The sequence below is a fragment of the Dreissena polymorpha genome, chromosome 4, assembly GCF_020536995.1.
Source record: "Dreissena polymorpha isolate Duluth1 chromosome 4, UMN_Dpol_1.0, whole genome shotgun sequence".
Lineage (NCBI taxonomy): Eukaryota > Metazoa > Mollusca > Bivalvia > Myida > Dreissenidae > Dreissena > Dreissena polymorpha.
The window spans coordinates 11,618,366-11,637,719 of record NC_068358.1 but is presented as its reverse complement, the minus strand read 5'-3'; the positions used below and the strand labels follow the sequence as shown (position 1 = coordinate 11,637,719).

The 19,354-nt window shown below is 32.6% G+C and overlaps 3 protein-coding genes across 4 annotated transcripts in view; all 3 read right to left on the bottom strand.

Moving 5' to 3' along the window:
• The window catches only part of LOC127879036 (uncharacterized), a 465,202-nt gene that overhangs the window by 103,146 nt on the left and 342,702 nt on the right, over positions 1-19,354 (bottom strand). The window lies entirely within an intron of this gene.
• The window catches only part of LOC127879042 (uncharacterized), a 484,339-nt gene that overhangs the window by 304,506 nt on the left and 160,479 nt on the right, over positions 1-19,354 (bottom strand). The window lies entirely within an intron of this gene.
• Positions 10,513-18,843, bottom strand: LOC127879047 (uncharacterized). Of its 2 annotated transcripts, XM_052425638.1 has the most exons (6): positions 18,557-18,825; positions 13,259-13,329; positions 12,873-12,905; positions 12,587-12,655; positions 11,228-11,302; positions 10,513-11,134 (listed from the first exon to the last, which is right to left on the bottom strand). In XM_052425638.1, exons 2-6 carry the CDS (start codon positions 13,318-13,320, stop codon positions 11,047-11,049), a joined length of 327 nt encoding a protein of 108 aa, XP_052281598.1. In that variant the 5' UTR covers positions 13,321-13,329; positions 18,557-18,825; the 3' UTR covers positions 10,513-11,046. The 2 variants fall into 2 exon arrangements, with proteins under 2 accessions (XP_052281598.1, XP_052281599.1); XM_052425639.1 differs by lacking the exon at positions 12,587-12,655 and having other exon boundaries at positions 18,557-18,843.

The window sequence follows — 19,354 nt, the reverse complement described above, 5'->3', positions numbered from 1 at the left end:
ATTCACTGTGAAACAAGTTATAATAGAAAGGCACAATACGCAAACACGTTAAACATTCGTTAATGTTGTATAACAGTACATTGCAAAGTAATTAATATGTAGGCTATATATAGACTATGTAACATGCTGTGAGGGAACTATTGAGTCAGAAAAGTAAATAGCAAAGATTCAAGGCCCTTTTAAAACAAATGTGTAAACGAAGATTTAAATAGGTTTTACAGTACGAGAGCCCGAACCATGATTTCGCCATATTGATAAGATAAATTTTAAATAAAAAATGATTTTGTTTTGGTTTATATAGAACGAGATAAATATAATGATTGCAGACAAATATGTAGGCATTGCAGAAACAAAGTGAATTTATTTGTACGAAAGTCATGTGTCGTCTGACTACTATATATATATATACTACTCAAAATTTGCTAAGGATCACTTTTTATTTTGTTTCGCATAATCTTCAAATTTGGATAACGTTCATTTTAATATGTTATTTTGCAGGTTTTGATATTGGAATTTGTGTTTTTGATTTTATTTGTATGTATTGATTAATCATTGATGCGTGTCGCTGGCTGAATCTAGCTAGGGGTGACTTTTCTAGGTTTTAGAGCTTGTGTGTCAGAATTGAAAATTATTGTAAAAGTCTTTAAACAGTGAAAGGATCTTTTCAATATCGTGTATGTTTCCATTGGCATTGATTACTGATTGGCGTCGCCTTCTCATGCTGCTGATAAGCCCACGGTTGCTGTCTTGTGGGATTCGAACCCATTTCTCTAGGAGGACTTGTCGTAGGTCCTGGATTGTGATAGGCTTGACAGGGCGTGCAGATATTGCAACCTGAAGCATGTCCACGACATGCTCTATGGGATTGAGGTCCAGAGACCTCGCAGGCCACTCCATTCTGACGATTGTTTCAGCTTGGAGGTACTCATTGGTCACCATGGCTCTGTGAGGTCTGGCATTATCGTCCATTAAAATGAAATTTGGGCCTATTGCACCAGCATATGGACGTATACATCCAAGACCTCTCTGACGTATCTCTGAGCTGTCGTAGTGCCGTTATAAATGATATGCAGATCGGTCTTCCCCTGCATGCTGCTCCCAGCCCAAACCAATACTGAGCACCCATCATAACGATCATGGTGTGCGCTGCATACTGGTGCGATTCGCTCATTGGTTATTCTCTACACACGGGCACGTCTATCTGTAAAGTCTACACAGAATCTAGACTCGTCTGTGAAGAGTACTGGTGTTCAGTTATTTAAAGACCAGGTTATGTGATCTTGTGTCCATTGGAGACGGTCCTGGATGTGGTTGCGCATCAATGGAATACGAATGGCAGGTCGTCTAGTCCTCATGTCAACACTATGCAGTCTGTTTCGAATGGTTTGAGTTGAAACTCGAATCCCTGATGCATTCTGCAAGTCATTTTGAAGGCCCGTGGCGTTCATAAAGCGATGACGTCGGGCTTGTTCCACGATAAAACGGTCTTGTGCCTGCGTAGTAGCCCTCTGACGACCTCCCCTGTATCTGGGGATAACATTACCGTGCATTTGGTAGCGGCTCCACATCCTGGCTACAACGCTCTGTGAAACGTCAAGCTGACGTGTTACGTGACGTTGTCACGCTCCTTCTTCCAGCATACCAACCCCCCTATTAATTTCTTCTAAGGTAAGACGTCTTCTTACGCGAAAGTTAGCCATTTCAAACATTTTTCAATATGAATGATTGAGCTACAAGCGTAGATTTCAAGCATGTTCACAATGTGTTTGTCAAGTGCAAGGCCAAATGCCATGGCTTTTTTGTGGGTATTGCTTTTCATGAGCAAATTAGCAAGCCTGTGTAAACAAAATCGATAAGAGAGGTTATTGGCTATGTAAAATACGCAATCATATATTGGAAAACACCAGCTGTTTTGTTTTTAATAATCAAAACTTTAAATAACACATACTATAAAGAGATACTTAGCAAATTTTGAGTAGTATATATATATATATATATATATATATATATATATATATATATATATATATATATATATATATATATGCTCTTTATATGCTTGCCCATGTAACTGAATGTACCAAACTCTCATTTATTGAATTGAATTGTTCTTGAGAGAATTCAGACTTTAGTTAAAATCGTAAGGTACATGACATTAAATTTTGAATTGAAAAAAAGTTTCAGACAAAATACTGAACACTTTAAGCCATACTTTGTACTGAAAATCTGTCACAGAAAAACCTAATTGGCGTTATGTTGATACCGTGCCTAATCAAATATAGTGACTTTGTTGGTGTTGTCCAGGTTTACTCGATTCGATTGCTTTTTTAAATGTGTGTATTTATTTAATATTTTGCGATCGATATATTAAATAAGTGAACATGTTTGCCCCACAAGCTGTTTAATCTCTGTTTAAACACTTCATATAACAAATGTTATGAGAAATGATATAATCAAGCCGTATATGATATACCAAGAGTGCAACCATTGACACACAATAAACAGAACAGAAGAGGCGATTCAATAAGACATACGCACAGGTAGAAATCTAAATAATCTTTATTAAATACTAAACTAAGTCACATGTCACACTCAAACACTGTTAGTTTCGTTGGAAATATACAAGCGGATATTATCAAATCTTGTGAAACATCTGCTTTCACCGTTCACCATGTAAAGTGTGGCTTGAAGATCTAGATCTAGCAAAAACAAAATCTTAAAAATGTTACTGTAATTCTTATAATAATAGTTTCGTTCAGTCGCATACAAGTTTCATTGATATTTCTAATAGTATGGTTTTGATGAATTATAAATACACCTGTCTCGGATTTGATCAAGGCTATTGAACTACAATTAATACGAATAAATAATAAAATCTATGGTGCAAACATACTGCGGGATTTGCATGTACAGAAAACCATATCATAAGATCATATTATAGCAATCTACACAATCGGAGATAAAATTTAGCATAGTACTGTAATTAAGTTTTGCTTTTGGCTTTTAATTACTTAGCTTTCTTTAGAAATATTAGATTCGGGTTAAAACTGCGTAATTTATTAATTTGTTTTCGACACGGAATACAACACACTGGATTCTATTTCTTAGACTAACTACTGAGAATTCATAATAATCCTATAGGTAATGCTCAAATAAAAGCTTTATGCTGAGTCTAACGTGACTTGCACCACCTCATATTCTTCACTTGGAAGTCTTTGGAAATGACAAAAGCAGCATTGTAATCTGTGAATATATAAACTCTAAATGATTGTTACGTTGGTATATGATTATTCGTTAACCTGAAAAATATTAATATATGGGTGAATACGGTCCATGATCTGTGCCCTAATGTAGGTCGTATTTATGTCCGTCTGCGAAACGACAAAGTCGGCGTCATAAGTAATATTAAAGGCAAGTGGTTGCTTTATGAGCATTTAATGAAGGCATACTATAAAACATCTCGATGAGGATTATTGAAAGAATAACACACTAGAAAGAAATTGTAATTGTTGCTAACAAAAATAATAAGGTTACACATGAGGGGACATCGCTTATGTATTTATATTACTTATATTGGCGCCACAATCGGATATCGCTGCTTGTTCAATGTGGTAACGTTCATCAAATGTAATTGCACCATAACGTGTAAATCGAAGACATCCCGAAGACTGATGAAAAAGTGCACAACCACGAACCGATTACTTACCTGACCAAATGTATGGTTTGTATTTAAATGATTTCACAAAGTGCGGACTATATTTAACTGTACATCGCTTTTTAGTTTAGAATTATAAGAGAAAGAAATTAAGAATGCATTATATCAAATATTCTGTCATATATGTGGACATGTGCGACAACACATTTAGTACACATACAGAGCTGTATGTATGTATTTTTGCATCTCTGCAGACGGAAGGTTGCATACTATTTTGTATTATTCGGCGTTCTCTTAAACATTGCTAATACCTCTTATATTGATTACGCAAAAGCACGCTATTAATATGAAGACCGATATTAAAATGAAGTTTAAATTGGACAATATATAAACAATATTGGATTGATTTATTTCCAACAGCATTAAAGTAGTCTCTACCGTTAAAACTAGACTTTAATACAATGTATAGCTATATTTAATTTCATACAACACATTTGATCAGACACACATTTGTTTTCATCAGCGTTACAATAATCGTATGAGTTATACTTCGTCTAAAGTTTTAATTTTAAATAAAACCAGAACAATGTTTCAATGTTTCTAACTTGACATGCACCACATCTAATTCTTTCATTATTTCTAAAATTTTGGAAATAATAAAAGCAAAATCGGAGGCATCTATTTATGCAAACTCTCAACATTTGTTACTTGTGTCTCTGTCTTTTCGTTAACATTAATTCTAGGAATGGTTTCGTAAGAACGGGCAATCATCAAAAAATGCGCCCATAATGTAATTCCTATATATCTGTTTTAAAATAGAAGGAAGGCAGCGTCTTCAATAACTATAAACGTACGTGATTGCTTTATGAGCATTTAATGACGTCATAATATAAACCCCCTATCAACGGTTTATTAAAAGACAACATTACAGAAAAGACTTGTATGAGTCGCAAACAAAAAGAACGTGGTAATTGTCACTATTTGCAGAACGAGACACTAATTACTAAGAAAAAACGAAGCATCGCAAACACATAAAAAACGAACAGGAACAACCGTTTATTTAAAATATAGTTTATACAAATCAGAGGGCAAATCATTAATTCTTCAACAACAAAATGATAACTCATCTGGACAAAGAAACTGTTTCTAATAAAATGGTTTTGAATAGCGTTGACAAAACATTCATTTTTGGTTTGAGCGTTTTGCTGTGAATTAAAATGTTATAATTTGAAATCTCAAATATTCAGTCAATATCTAACAGCTTGCCGTGGTGTAGTGGGTATGGCAGCGACCGCCTAGCGATCGGAGAGTCACGGGCTCGAAAAAAGAGCGTTTTATCGACCTCCCCCAAATACATCAAGTACTGGTTCTACCCAGGGCCAAAGTCTCCTTGTATAGTCGAAGTGCGTAAATGTTCCAGAGGAGACCAACATTAAGGTCTGCATTTTATGCATATTATGAATTCCGCAGAGGAAGGTTTCACAATATTTTCAATTAAATACTGCAACACGAACAGTAAATGTGCAGTGCATGAAGATATCTACTCTATAGTATATAGTTTGATTAGTACAGTATATAATAATATTTGTACTGTCTTTAATTTATGCCACACTGTTAAAACTAAATAAAACTGTCAACTAATGGTCAAGTGAGGCTTAAAGTAGATCAAGGCCTTAATTCCAGATGTTAAACTGTGTATTACTAACACCGCAAATACCGTTTTAGTGAAACAAATATTTAATGATAACTTAAGAAATTAGTAAAATCAGCAATACAAATAATCGACACAAATACAGATCACATATATTACACGGTATTGTCATTTATTTTAGAAATGAATCTTATTAGTATGGAAATATTACTCACGCTAATACCAACTGTAAATTTTACAAATTTTGCAGATGCACTTTATATTCCAAATAAAAGTTTATTCCCCATATAGAATAAGCTTACAACGTTTTGAATCGAGCATTAAAATTATTGTTTGAAAAACTTTCAAAAAGCTAATTCTGTAATTACCATGTGTACCTCTATACTCACTTTTTAATAAACCTTGAATTTATCACACCGAATCTTAAAGCATTCAACGTTATGTACAATGAAAGGAATTACATAGTTGTCGAATCGCAATATTATCTGCTTTTGTTTGAAAACATACCGATATCTTATGAATGTAAAGTGTTATTGTTAAGTCAATATTATCCTTATGAGCAAATGTGTTATTTACTCGCATTTACCATCTTTGATACTACACATGAGTCAGCCTTTAAGTTAGAAGATCAATTAACAAAATCCCGGCTACGAGTCTAAGATTGCTGAATTTATCTGGAAGAAAAAACGGTAAAACATACGCATTATAACACCTAATTTGTACAATTGAGCACTTTATTAGTTCCGACGTAGCCATTATTGAATTATTATCTATGGTTTTATAAATGTGTCAAGTAAAATCAGCTTTAAAAAGACCTTTTTGAACAGAAGTAACGTTCTCACTTCGTCCTATACTAGCGAAGAATACTTCGAGACAATAACAGACACGGAACAACATGATACCACTGACATTAAGGGCCGTATAGGACGAACCTTTTGTTGATGTAATATTGTAATATATCAAGTTGAAGAAAACACACTTCTTGGTTGTCGCGTGAACAATTAGAACAAGATTCTTAATGTCCATTTCCTTTGTTTTCGAAACAAACCGAACACATGTGGTCAGTGTGACTCCCATGTAGGCTGTCTTTTAATCCGTTTCGCTACCGCGTCAGTATTTATAAAAAGAAGTGATTGCTTTATTACTACATAATTATGGCATAGTCGAAAATGGCCCAAATGTTCAGTGACAGTGGACGTAATAAAGTGGGCTTGTCAGGCCCGTAAACAAAAATAAAGGGGTTCAAAGAACCGCAATGAAACGTCACCTTCTTTATAAAGATATCATTTACATATTACTGCAACGCTAAGCTGTATAATTAAAACTAATTATATATACAAGAAGGAAGTAAAAGACTATTTTTATTACTGTTAAAAATAAAGAACATAATAAAAACAGTACAACAGAACACAACAAAACAGAAGATAAAAGAACAGTGTAGAACATGTGTAAGTGTCTTGCCGAATGAACATTGTCAATACAAAACATATGATTAAAGCAAAAGATATAATTATTCAACAAACAATAGTCGAACACTTTCACAGCACATTCACCTGTTTGATGGGAGAAACGAACGTTGCAATTAAAAATGCATGTGTTTTTGGAACGCCCAAACTGCTTAATAATGCAATCTCATCATAAGGTTAAATGCGCATAACAGAATGGAACATGCACATGTAATTTTCTGATGCCATAGATATCATAAAATGCCCCATACAGACCATGCGTTTGTGCGGTATCATCGTGATGTGATGAGGTTATGTCATAAGTATTTGTTTGTATCTCATAAAACGTGTGTGTCATTCTGGTGTGTATCTATGCCATTTTACAATGTGCGCATGGTATTATGCAATATGTGATCATTAAATATATGTGTGCCATTATGAGATGTGTATATGACACTGTGTGAAGTGTGGAGGTTCATTATGTTTTGTGTGCACGTCATTTTGTGATTTTACTTTGTCTTAATGTAGTTAGATAGATTTATTTCAATATTGTGCAAGTAACACGGTAACAATAATAGTAACAGCAATACAATTAAAATATAACATATCGAATTAGAAACATAAATATGATGTATAGCTATACAGATTTATAAAAAATAATTAATTAATAAATAAATGTCTTATAATGTACTTATATTAGATACATGTATATCAAGGATAACACAAGAAAAGAGAATACACCCCTTATTTCCATTGTGGTCCATAATGTGATGTGTATATGTAAACATCATATGAATCTTTGAAATTATGTTTAGTGTAAATGTAATTATGTGATGTGTCTATGTCATTTTGTGATATTTTTACGTTTGTATGTGACGTGCCTTCGACTTAAGTTAACGTGTCAGTAAGTTTTTATACCAGGTGTTAGAAGCGTAAATGATCAGCATAGCAAAACAACATGTCACGTGCAACAACAATGTCACTTACCTAAATGTCAAATCCACAATGAAATCTAAGAGTGTGTGCGTATTCTGTAACTAGTACTACCAGTTCACTTTCTTCTTATTGCATGGCCCATAACTTTTTTAAGGTTTTAAAGTTAATTGGAACAAATGATCTTGTCTAGATAATATGTCACAGTTTATACTTTCGCGTGTTACTTTATATTATATATGGTGGATTATGTTTGCGTCATGGATGTTGAGGTGCATGATGTAAACACATTGTCATCATATCAAGACGACACTGAAGTCCATGTACATTATGGTTAAAGTGATAGTAGATGTTTATGTTTTAGCTTTTGCGGCAATTGTATTGTTAGAAATGTGTTATCATATCACGACTATATGTATTATTAAAGGTCCGAATTGTGCGATACGCTTTATGTGTAGAAACAGTTGCAGAGGAGTGTGCTATGTATACTGTTAACAAGATGTCTGTCACACAAAATCGTTTCTGTGTCAAGTTACATACATGCTAACGCTGATCATAATTATTTAGATTTCTATCAACTCAGTCAATGAAATATACGAATTTATTCTTTCGGGTATACGGCGGGAAATTTCTACAACATGTTTTAAGTTGATGATAAAGGTCATTTTAGGTAAAAAGCTGTGTAAGACACAAGTTGTAACATCCAAAAGGTAGTATTTGAATGTAGTCGATATAGAGTAAGATTTATTTTGAAATTTGTTTTTTTGTTTCTTGATATATTGACAGTATGAAATTTTATCATTAATTTAAAATCAATGCATTTAAGTAAAATTATAATGGATATCATATTGCTCGTAATCGATGACTTCGAATTATATTATACAAGTTCGAAATAATTGTATAAGCTTTTTCTAGTAATTGAAATACGGGTCATTCTCTCTTAATTCAATTATAACTTTACGCTGAACGATGTAACATTTTTTTACTTTGCTATTAATTGTATTTGTTAAGGCTGTATCAAAAAGGAAAATCCAATTTTTTGAGAAACCTTTTCATTCGAATCTGAAAAAAACATTGAACACATGTAGAACATAATTATCCATTTCAAGCAGTCGACTACTGCAGTCTGCTCGATATACGTGCAGCTATTGGAAACGTACTCCGCTCTAGATAAAAAAAAATCCGGATTTTAATGTTTCCAGTATATGCAAGTTTAAACTTATAAATGGTAAATATAGTATTAATATAGTAGTACGTATGTTCAAAAATATTCATTCAATACTCCAGGCGGAAAAGAAAAATACCTGTAGACAACGATAAAAACACATTCATTCAGCCTAAATCAGAGTATGGTTTGGTTTGATTATGTTCTCCCAACTGTTTATAGTATGCGATGCAAGTCGACTTCGTTTTATTTACTTAAGACTATATAAGTATACAATATATAAAGAGTATAATGCATGCATCGAGTTACATGTATTATATTAAACATTAACTTTTTTTTAAATATGGGCATGTACTAGTAATTGATAGTTTTTTCTTAATTATGTAATACATTGAACAATATTCACTCAAACTTAACATGTGCTGCGCGATCACAATTATTGTTACCATAACAATTATTCTAGCTTTGAAATGTTGACATTGATATAAGGAACTCTGATTGTTATGTATTAACTTTATTTTTCGATGTATTTTACGAAATATTCTTTGATTTTGAGTATTTAGAGGTGCTAATGAGCACGCAGGTCAACCCTAGTAAAACTTTTACAGATTGTATCATAATAGTTTGAAAAGTATTCGTGTTACATGATGTATTTCCTTAGTAGGCAGTGAAGCGGCACTTTATTTTTTGTTTATAGTTCGGGCTGCACAATTATTTTTCTTACAACATTGGTAACAAATAACACTGATACAATATTACTAATGCATTTGAAGAAATGCACAACATTTGACGATGATTCTCAATTTTTATATGGTTTAATGCTTATTTTTTTATTCTTTACTTATTGCTGGTATAAATTTAACTCACCCTTTTTGGCGATTTTGTATTATAAAAGCACTGACATTTCAATGGATATTTTTAATATAGAGACTGGCATAGTAAAAATTGAAGACAGTAAAATCATTTGAAAGCGCCTATTTGACATTTTAAAGCAGACACCAGCATGAACTGTGGCATATTTACTCATATTTACGAAAAAGTACTTAGCCACTACACTACTGGTTAAGTAAGAGTACTAGTTGTAGTCAGTGTGATGAAAGTTCTGTATGATTGTTATATTATTAAATGTCATACCAAGAATGTATACGCCTCCTGCTCTTAATCCCTTGATGGTTACGAAGGTAAAATTGCCAACGAAATCCATGATACGATGACACGATAAAGTTTGTGGCTTTAAGTGATCATGTTGATCGCAACTAGTTTTTTTTTGCCATGGGAATGCGCCCTTAGCGACGTTGAAACTGTATAAAGTATACATGCATAGGCGCGTGCATATGGTTTTCCTTTGATATACGTTATATGCATAAAAATATTGTTTTCATATACTATCCGTCCGAGCATGCACTCAATTAGAAGAATGAAATAAGGTACATGTTTAACAGTAAAAGAAACACCATATATCTCTTTAAAATGTTTGATGAATTGACATGTTTATGCAGTGAATAAACTAGTAGATACACCTTGGAAATACAGAACAAATTATGTTCATTTTGAACCGATTATACTGCAATAATGTATTGTTATCAAGAGTGTCATAATTATTGAAAAACATCTTTAAGCCGCTCTCTGATTTAAACTTTTGTAAAAAAAGAGCAACACGACATTATATAAAAGTAAGCTTAACGTCATTATATTACACACATACGATACAATAAACGAAACCAGTTTTGAACATTTGGCTTATAACTTAAATACACACAAACTTCACACTAATTCTTTTTAAGATTTGTCGAAAAATATTTAATTCCATATATTAAGACAAACAGGGTAACATTCATTAAACAATCAATAAATATTGTAGTATAAACACAGACGCTGACAAATAGTCTGTGCATTACAAACGAAGAGGGATTAGATATGAACCATATTGATCAATAAAGTTACCTCTAACTTTTTATAATTGACTGTCTAAAACATTTCTTTAAAATAACATTATTGTTGTTAACACGTTTAGTCACAAGTTTACATAGTCCAATTTTAAGTAATCTTGCTTTTTTTGGATAAATTAACCATGAACTATAGTTTGAATAATAAAGTGGTACGATGGTGTCCCTAAATTACAATATAAACGCATTTCAAAAGATGTGTTCAACTTGTCATTAACATCAAGAACTTGATGCACAGGTAAAACTTCTTCTTACTTGATTTTAAATGAAGTGATTTCTTCTTTCAATTTCAAAATGTAGGAATTTAGCCGATCACGTTCGGCGATGACTTGTTCTAGCCTGGAAATTACAAAGCATATCATGTGACCATCGACATTATATCGTAACAATGGAATCAATGAAGACAGTGCATAGTACAGAACTAGTACTTACTGACTTGCAAGTCTGGTGTTTTCTTCTTTCATCCGCTTATTATCCACAGTACGTGATTCTATTTCAGCTTGTAGACTACAAATGTGAAATTATTCATGATTATTAGGACCTCTTATACTTTCTACATTCTAATTGTGTTGTCTATTATTAAAGAAAATGCAATTCTAATATTCGCAATAGAAATCACGACAAATGAATTGCAAAGTGAAACAAACGTAATTAAAGTACTACACTCTTACCACATTTTAACATTTAACATATAACATTTTAACACTCACTTTTACAGAGCCAGATGTTCCGATGGTATATTAAATTGCTTATAAGATAAATGCCCTGTGATAAAGCAGTTTGTTGTAAAACCAGCTCTTGTTTTCAGCATAAAAGGGATTCCAATTTACGGTCAACATAAACTTGCGTGGTACTTAAACATGGTAAAATGGCGCCCACTTAAGTAGTACTTAGCAAATTATTCTTCTAAACATTATTATCTTTATAACATTAATCATACTCATCCACAAAATAATTATTATCAGCGTTAGCATGTATGTAACTTGACACAGAAACGACTTTGTGTGACAGACATGTTTACAGTATACTATGGCAAGCGAAGTGCAGTGAACATTATTGTCTTAAACCACGGCTTAACAGTTTACTATATAGTTAAGAGACTTTGAACCCGTTCAGAACTAAAACCAGTTTTCGAAAGATCATGGTACGTTAATATTGTTTTTAAAAAGAGCATAGGAAAAGTATTGCTATAGTATTTGTGTCGTCTCTAAACTAATAAATGGAAGTGGTAATACTTCAAAAAGTTGTCGAAGATCAACGCAAACGTTTGTAATGCAATCTAAATGGCATTAAGGATGAATATGGATATGTTCTTTATGCCATTTTTATGCTGATGTTAAATTTACGAGAAAAGTCATATTTATTTGAAATACAAAAATATTTGTTTACACAGAAAACAACTAAAGAACACAGTAATCATGGTTGCATTTATTTTTAAACTACGTTTTACATTATGTGGCTACTATGTATTAACCTCATCCATGTGACATTTTCACGAAACATGTCTATTCAAATGTATATGTCTACGTAATAATATATATAGAATGTGCTTATTTCAAACGCATGTTGTAATTGAATATGCAGGTTAATGACTATGAGCTCTATATGCTGATGTCAAAAAATAAATTGTTCTGTTATGTTCTGTTCTACATAATCATACTTCGCATTGATAAAAGTTATCATATTGTCGTGTACCGTACGGAATGATTACTTAAGCTAGTCATATTGAGATTCGGATCGACGGTTAAACAAGCAAACTAGATACATGTGCAATAATATTAGGACACCTACTCAGACGTGAACCGCGTTAATTCTTCTAGATATGTTGCAAGTTCGGCTCCGTTTGTAATAGCATGTAGTCTGAAGTTAAGAATTTTAACATGATAAGTAGTTGCAGGTATGTGAATACTTCAAGATAGTTTCATTGCACAAAAGTATACGTAATAAGAATGAGCGGTTATGACTATATGATATTGTTAAGAATAATAGTTTAAAATAAATCCGAGTAACTATTGTTCGGTAAGCATAACTTAAAAATCAAAAGCTTATTCTCAGTCCATTGTTTAAATAAATTTACCTTTCCGTGAATTTGAAAGACGACCATTTAGCTCTAAAAGTAAAGAAAATACATACATAATATTCATCTATACAATCACTGAGTGTACCAAAGGACAATCTGGAATTTGTTACTTAACGTCTGGCTCATCACATATAAAGAACAGTATACAATAAATACAATATCACATTAGGTATCTAAGTATCATGCTCACTTAAATCAGAATATGACTTTTTAATGCCGATTTCAATATGAATTAAATCCGAACGTGAAATATGAAAAAATGTAAGTGTTGTTTTTCCCCGCGTCCACATTTTCAATTATATTATTTTGCTTATGCGGATGCATTAATATTTTGTCGATAGAGTTATCCCATATTATTAGCATGGAATAGAACATATACTTACACTCCTTCCTCTTCCTGAGATCTGTTTTGGTTCCCATGTCTGCCAATACTTCCATTACCCATTTTGATATGCTGAAGTAAAGTGTATCCAATAGATATCAAGGGTGCTTTATAGACTTCACATCTGTATTTGAATGTATAGATGCAATCAAGATGGAATACTTAAGGTACTTTTAGTTATTCTAATTTTTAAATGGCGACGTATGGATTTATTTACGTACTGATCAGATCTTGTAGACACCCTGATTAAGAAACAATTCGTGTACGTTATAGTTTGTTGTCGAATAACCCACGACCGGAAGTTTATATGCGTTGGGATTAAATCACGAGTTCGAAGCGCGAGTGATTTGAAACAACGCATCTAAACTTCCGGACGTGGGTTATTCGACAACAAACTATAACGTACACGAATTATTTCGATTCTAACACGGTTTTTACGAATGATTTATACATTGTATCTTATTTTTCTATGTACTATTTTATGTGAAGTTCCGCCCATAAAATTAACTTTCGGCTGTTCTGTCGATCAGATCGACTTTCATTCATAAAATACCGGATTTTTACGCTGGTGGAAAATGTATCGGCATGTTTTGTATAGTTACAGCGCGTGCTTTCAGTGTATAAGCCTCGCCCATAATTATTGCAGAATAAACGATAGACGATTTTCTTCTTTGTTTGTTTGAAATTTTGCACGTGCTGTGTTATAATTAGAAATAATAACTAAAAACCAACAAAAAACTTAATTTTCTTAATATAACACAAGAAAACAGTTAAACTTGTTTAACTTTATATCATTTTATGAGGACAATATAACTTTCCCTTAATTAAATATAACCAACAACTACCTTTGTTAGAAGGTCTCATATACTATGATAAATCATCTTGCTGATACTGTATATCCGGGGGCACTCCTGGTTCGATATTTTGTGATATTTCAAAGTGTTCGCACCATATTTACACATCGAAGTGCGTACTGTTAATACCCATGATTTTAAAATATCTTATATGATGCTCTTATAACGAAACGTGCGAGCTTTTGAAGTCAGCTACATTTTTGCTCGTGCTTTTATCGAACGTAGAAATTGGCAAATAATAAGTTTCACTATGGTCAACAAAGTATTCAAAATATCTCGAAAAAGTGTAATTTGCAGTTCATGTTTCCGTTCGAAACCTCATTTTCATTTCGATATGAAACATCAAGAAACATAGATTGCATGAAATAAAACATATACAACTCGATTTAAACCGAAGACGGACTAAAAACATTCCTGTCGCAGTATTCCCTATTTGTATTATCAGTCTATAATGTGATTGACATTGCATGTTAGTTAGCTAAAGAATTTTGGCTAAATATTAAAAACGGTATTTTTTGTTCTTTGCTTATAGCCAACTCCTTTCCAAGAAGAAATAAATTAACAACGAATGGTAATCAATACACCCATACAACACATTAGTAATGAATAGTATTTAAGCAAGATTAATAGATCAGTTGAAACGTTTAGCGGCTTTTCTCATTATGACAGTTATGACTGTAAGTGTAGCTTTTGCAAACAAAAACAAACTAGAAACAATTAAAGCAAAACTGTAATTGATAAAATGCAAGAGGAAATTAATAATATATGTATTGTTACTTAAATGGGTGTAGATCTAGACTGACAATTATATGCGAATTGCAAAGTTTTATAATAACAAAAGCATGCTTATATTCGTTGCTTCTGTTAATCAAATGTACAAACGTAAGACTAAAGTGAATTGTGTTAAAAAACAAATCCATACAAGTATAACACACACACAAAAAAAAACAAACTTAAATTGCATAGCTTATCATGCCCTCGAGTTTTGTTGAAGACAATGATATTCTGTTCTACGAGAAATGAATGACTCTTACTTATATGGGCTCATTGCATCGTGATCATCGTTACAAACATACTGCATTTTTGTGCGTACGTGTTCTTCTTTCCATCACTTACAGAGCTCCAGATAAGGGTCGTATTTTCGTAATTACGAATTATTTTCAAGTCCGTTAAGTATTTATTTTAAAATCTTGTCTTACCATTAAGAATTACAAAATCAAGTTACGAATATTATTTTTACATCGGTTCGTATCGATTTTTATTGAGTTATTTTCGCGTATTAAAGATCTTTGCGGTGCTTATATAGAATGGTTATCGGGTTTGTTTAACAAAGCGCATTTTTTCCAATAAAAGCGGCGTATACAGTCTATCTGTCAAAAAACAATGGCGGCGCCTAGAGAGCGTCCTAAAAAACTGCAAAGCGTCCAAAAACACGCTTTTAACATATTGTACGCAAAGTGAGCCGAAGTAAAATGTTTAGAAAGACATTATAGAAAAGATCTTATACGATGTTATATGTTCAGTTGCCGACACAGTCGAAAAAGCTAAACAAAAACGCGACACGACGGGTCCAAACTTAAACGCACTAAAAATTGAACAAGTGGAAGGGACAAGTCCCGTGGCTAATCGTTGAAAAGATTGAAGGGGTGACCGTTTTTAATGTGAAATATGTAAAAATTCATCTTAAGGCATGCAATCTAAGCACAGTTTGGGCATATGAAGGTATTGGAAAAATAAAATTGTATAATACTAAAAATACACTGTTGAACTCGTATAAATAAAGTTGCTAGAATGTTTATTTTGATTTTTTTTGCATGAAAATAAGCATTATTATTCCAAAACTTAGTAGTAACGTTAAAAATAAAATTTCAGAGTTAAGAATTCTTTTGGTAGTTATTTAAGAATTTCACAAAACCTTATCTGGAGCTCTGACTTAGCTGAACATAACTTGCGCTTGTCGTTTTTTATTTATGTACATTCCATAGTATAGCGTTTAAATTACACATGCATCAATTGAATCTCGTGTTTATTTGAACCAGTTCTCATTGCTCTAAACCATTATTTAATCCAGTTTGGTTTATACATAAAACTTGCGTATACAATTCTTCCCGTAATATAATCGCATAGCCGTTACCTTGCACTTTGACCTCCAAATCTCAAACTCGATATGGAACTTCATTCCCTCAAGAATAACCAGTATACTAATGTATTTGATCCAAAGTTAAAGCGTTGTGACGAAGTATTGAAACAAAATTAATGTTACAATATAAAGAAGTGAAACTCCAGCTGCTGGAGCAGTATTGAATTTTCATTAAAAACAATTAGTTGGTCCTTTATTTAAGGCAAGTGACCGATTGCCCAAACAGTACAAAACAGCACAATACAGCACAATACAAACCAACATAAACACAAAATATGAATAAAGCTGGGGTCACCGCCTTGGAACGGTCAATGCAAAGCATTGGGGGTTTAAACCTGGTTATGGAGCGCTCAACCTCACACTTGGCCCAGCAATATTCATAATACATTCAAGTGTAAATAAAATTTAACGTCATAGCATTGTAACTCAAATTAAACAATAATAAAAGGGAATTAAAACGCATTCAATTTAATTACTATTTAATTACTCAATTGCATTGAAGATACAAGAGTAACATAATTACAACTTTTTGACGAACGATCAAATAAAACTATTTACAATTGTCAACTACATTCCTTCTTTATAGAAAAGATTTGAGAATGTAGAATCATAGAGTTAATATCTCAGATAATCATCGCGCAAATACAGGAAGAAGCAGCAATAATGGGTTTAAAAATTCCATATTACATAGCTTGGTTGTTTATGTGACTGCTAAACAAATTAAAAATAATTAAATCAAACAAGAAACGCCTATCAGAGAGAAAATATAAATAAAATGGAACGTTATAAACCCAATGACCTATGCATGTAGATTACAACTGGGAAAGTCGGTCGTATGACGTCACAAAAACCATAATGACATAATGACGTGAACAAATTCCAAGGGGCAGTACTAAATAAAAATACAAGCCCCTATGACCGTGACATTTGACTGGCCAACCAAACATTGATAGGCCTCTTCCTTCAAGAAGAAATAGTAAACTTATCTAGATAGTCGTGTGGAAAAAGCGATGTCTTTGTATCCTGCGGAAAGAAAGGTCTTTTGACAAAATCATTAAAGCCCAGTGTCCTTGAACTTTTGGGGAAATGCCATATAAATATTAAAGAATTTCGCGGCGTGAAACTTCATGTTCATGGAATCAACGTGTAATTGACTAAATTGTTACAATTTACAAGCACCTTTTCCTTTAGTAACTTCTATACAGTATAAGGAAAACTTGTATATTTATAACAAAATAAATATAAACTCTGTCAGCATACATAGCTACAATATGATTGTATATATCTATAAATATGCTACATACAAGATCATTCTGTGAATTGAAATAAACATTTTTTTCTTAAATATTAATCATAATCCATCAGTTTAATATACAAACAACAGAAGTATTATATAAACATGCAAGTGCAGAACGCATCCGCAAGATGTCAATTACAACGGGAGTTTATATTTTGTGTGTTAGTTGTCAGTAATAATTCATAAATTACATAATTAAAATACATTTAAAGGGATCTTTTCACGCTTTGGTAAATTGACAAAATTGAAAAAAGTTGTTACAGATTCGCAAATTTTCGTTTTAGTTATGATATTTGTGAGGAAACAGTAATACTGAACATTTACCATGGTCTAATATAGCCATTATATGCATCTTTTGACGATTTTAAAACCTAAAAAATATAAAGCGTTGCAACGCGAAACGATTGAATAATTTGGAGAGTTCTGTTTTTGTCGTTAAATTTTGTGAAACTACGAAGATTGCTTATATAAGGTATAAAATACGTCATCTATGTGCACTCGGCGGAATAGCTCAGTAGGCTAAAGCGTTTTTACTTCAGGACTCTGGCAGGACTCCAGGGGTCACTGGTTCGAAACCTGGTCCGGGCTATGTTCTTTTCCTTTTTTAAATTTTATTCTTAATTTTTTACTGGAGCTTTTACGATCCAATGTTTACATTTATCGATATAAAGCATTTAATGAATAAGTTAAAAAATGCCAAAAACTGTGAAAAGGCCCCTTTAACTCATCATTTTGTTTAATTCAGTGAGCAATTGAATTACATGTAATAATGTCAACACAAAAATTTAAAACGTCACTGATATATAATGATCGAAAAAACTGATGAACATGTTAACCTACATAAAAGATGTTTTTATCCGAAAACTAAAGATTGCACCGAATTACACTCGTGGATACATATTCAAAATGTTCCAATAGATCTAAACATTTAATATCATTAACCACTGTGTCATATCTAGAATACAGATACAATATACACTTCGCATATCCGATACTGAAAGCACTTACGTTTAGTCCATATTTCGTTCCAGAGACTTGGTTTCTTTCTTTATTCTTAAGTTAAGAATTGTTGGTAAATACAGGCCCTGATGACGTGATTTACTAATGACGTCATAAATATTTGTTCACACATCCTACGAATTCAAAGTATGGCGTACCATTTTGAAATATTGTAGTTTAAAATCACATTATATTAGGTTCAAGTAGAGCGGGTGTTCATAATTCCGAACATCTAAGCAAAGAAATCTACAGTTCGGAAATGCAACCACACTTCCGCAAATCGATGCTATTTTTAGAAACAACAACGCATACGGCGACCTTTTGAGAACATCGATTGCGTCAATCGCACATTCTCGGCCCTTTCCGTCAAACATCGGATTATGATAATCTGCGAGGGGTACCGAATGCGATTGCGTGTCACTCTGGATCAGCAGACGATTTATTTCATAAATCAATCTCTGGGTTAATGGTCGCCATCTTTCGAACTACTTTCAAAAGTACAACAACAACAATAACAGTAGGAGACAATTTTAATTGCGAAAAGTTGAAAAATTGAGTACATGTGTCACGGTTGTTGAGTGAAATAGTGTTATTTTCAACTGTGTATGAAGCATGTGAACTGGTAGTGGAATAACCGAATTGTTGGTGGAAATGGAATTTAGAAATACATGTATATCTAATAATTCATCGTGTAGAATTATCATCAGCATCATTTCTGTGGAACATTGCACTTTTCAAAATACAAGTGTTTCATAGATATGGTGCTTTTGACATAGTTCACTAACCATCAAGACTGAAATGATTCAT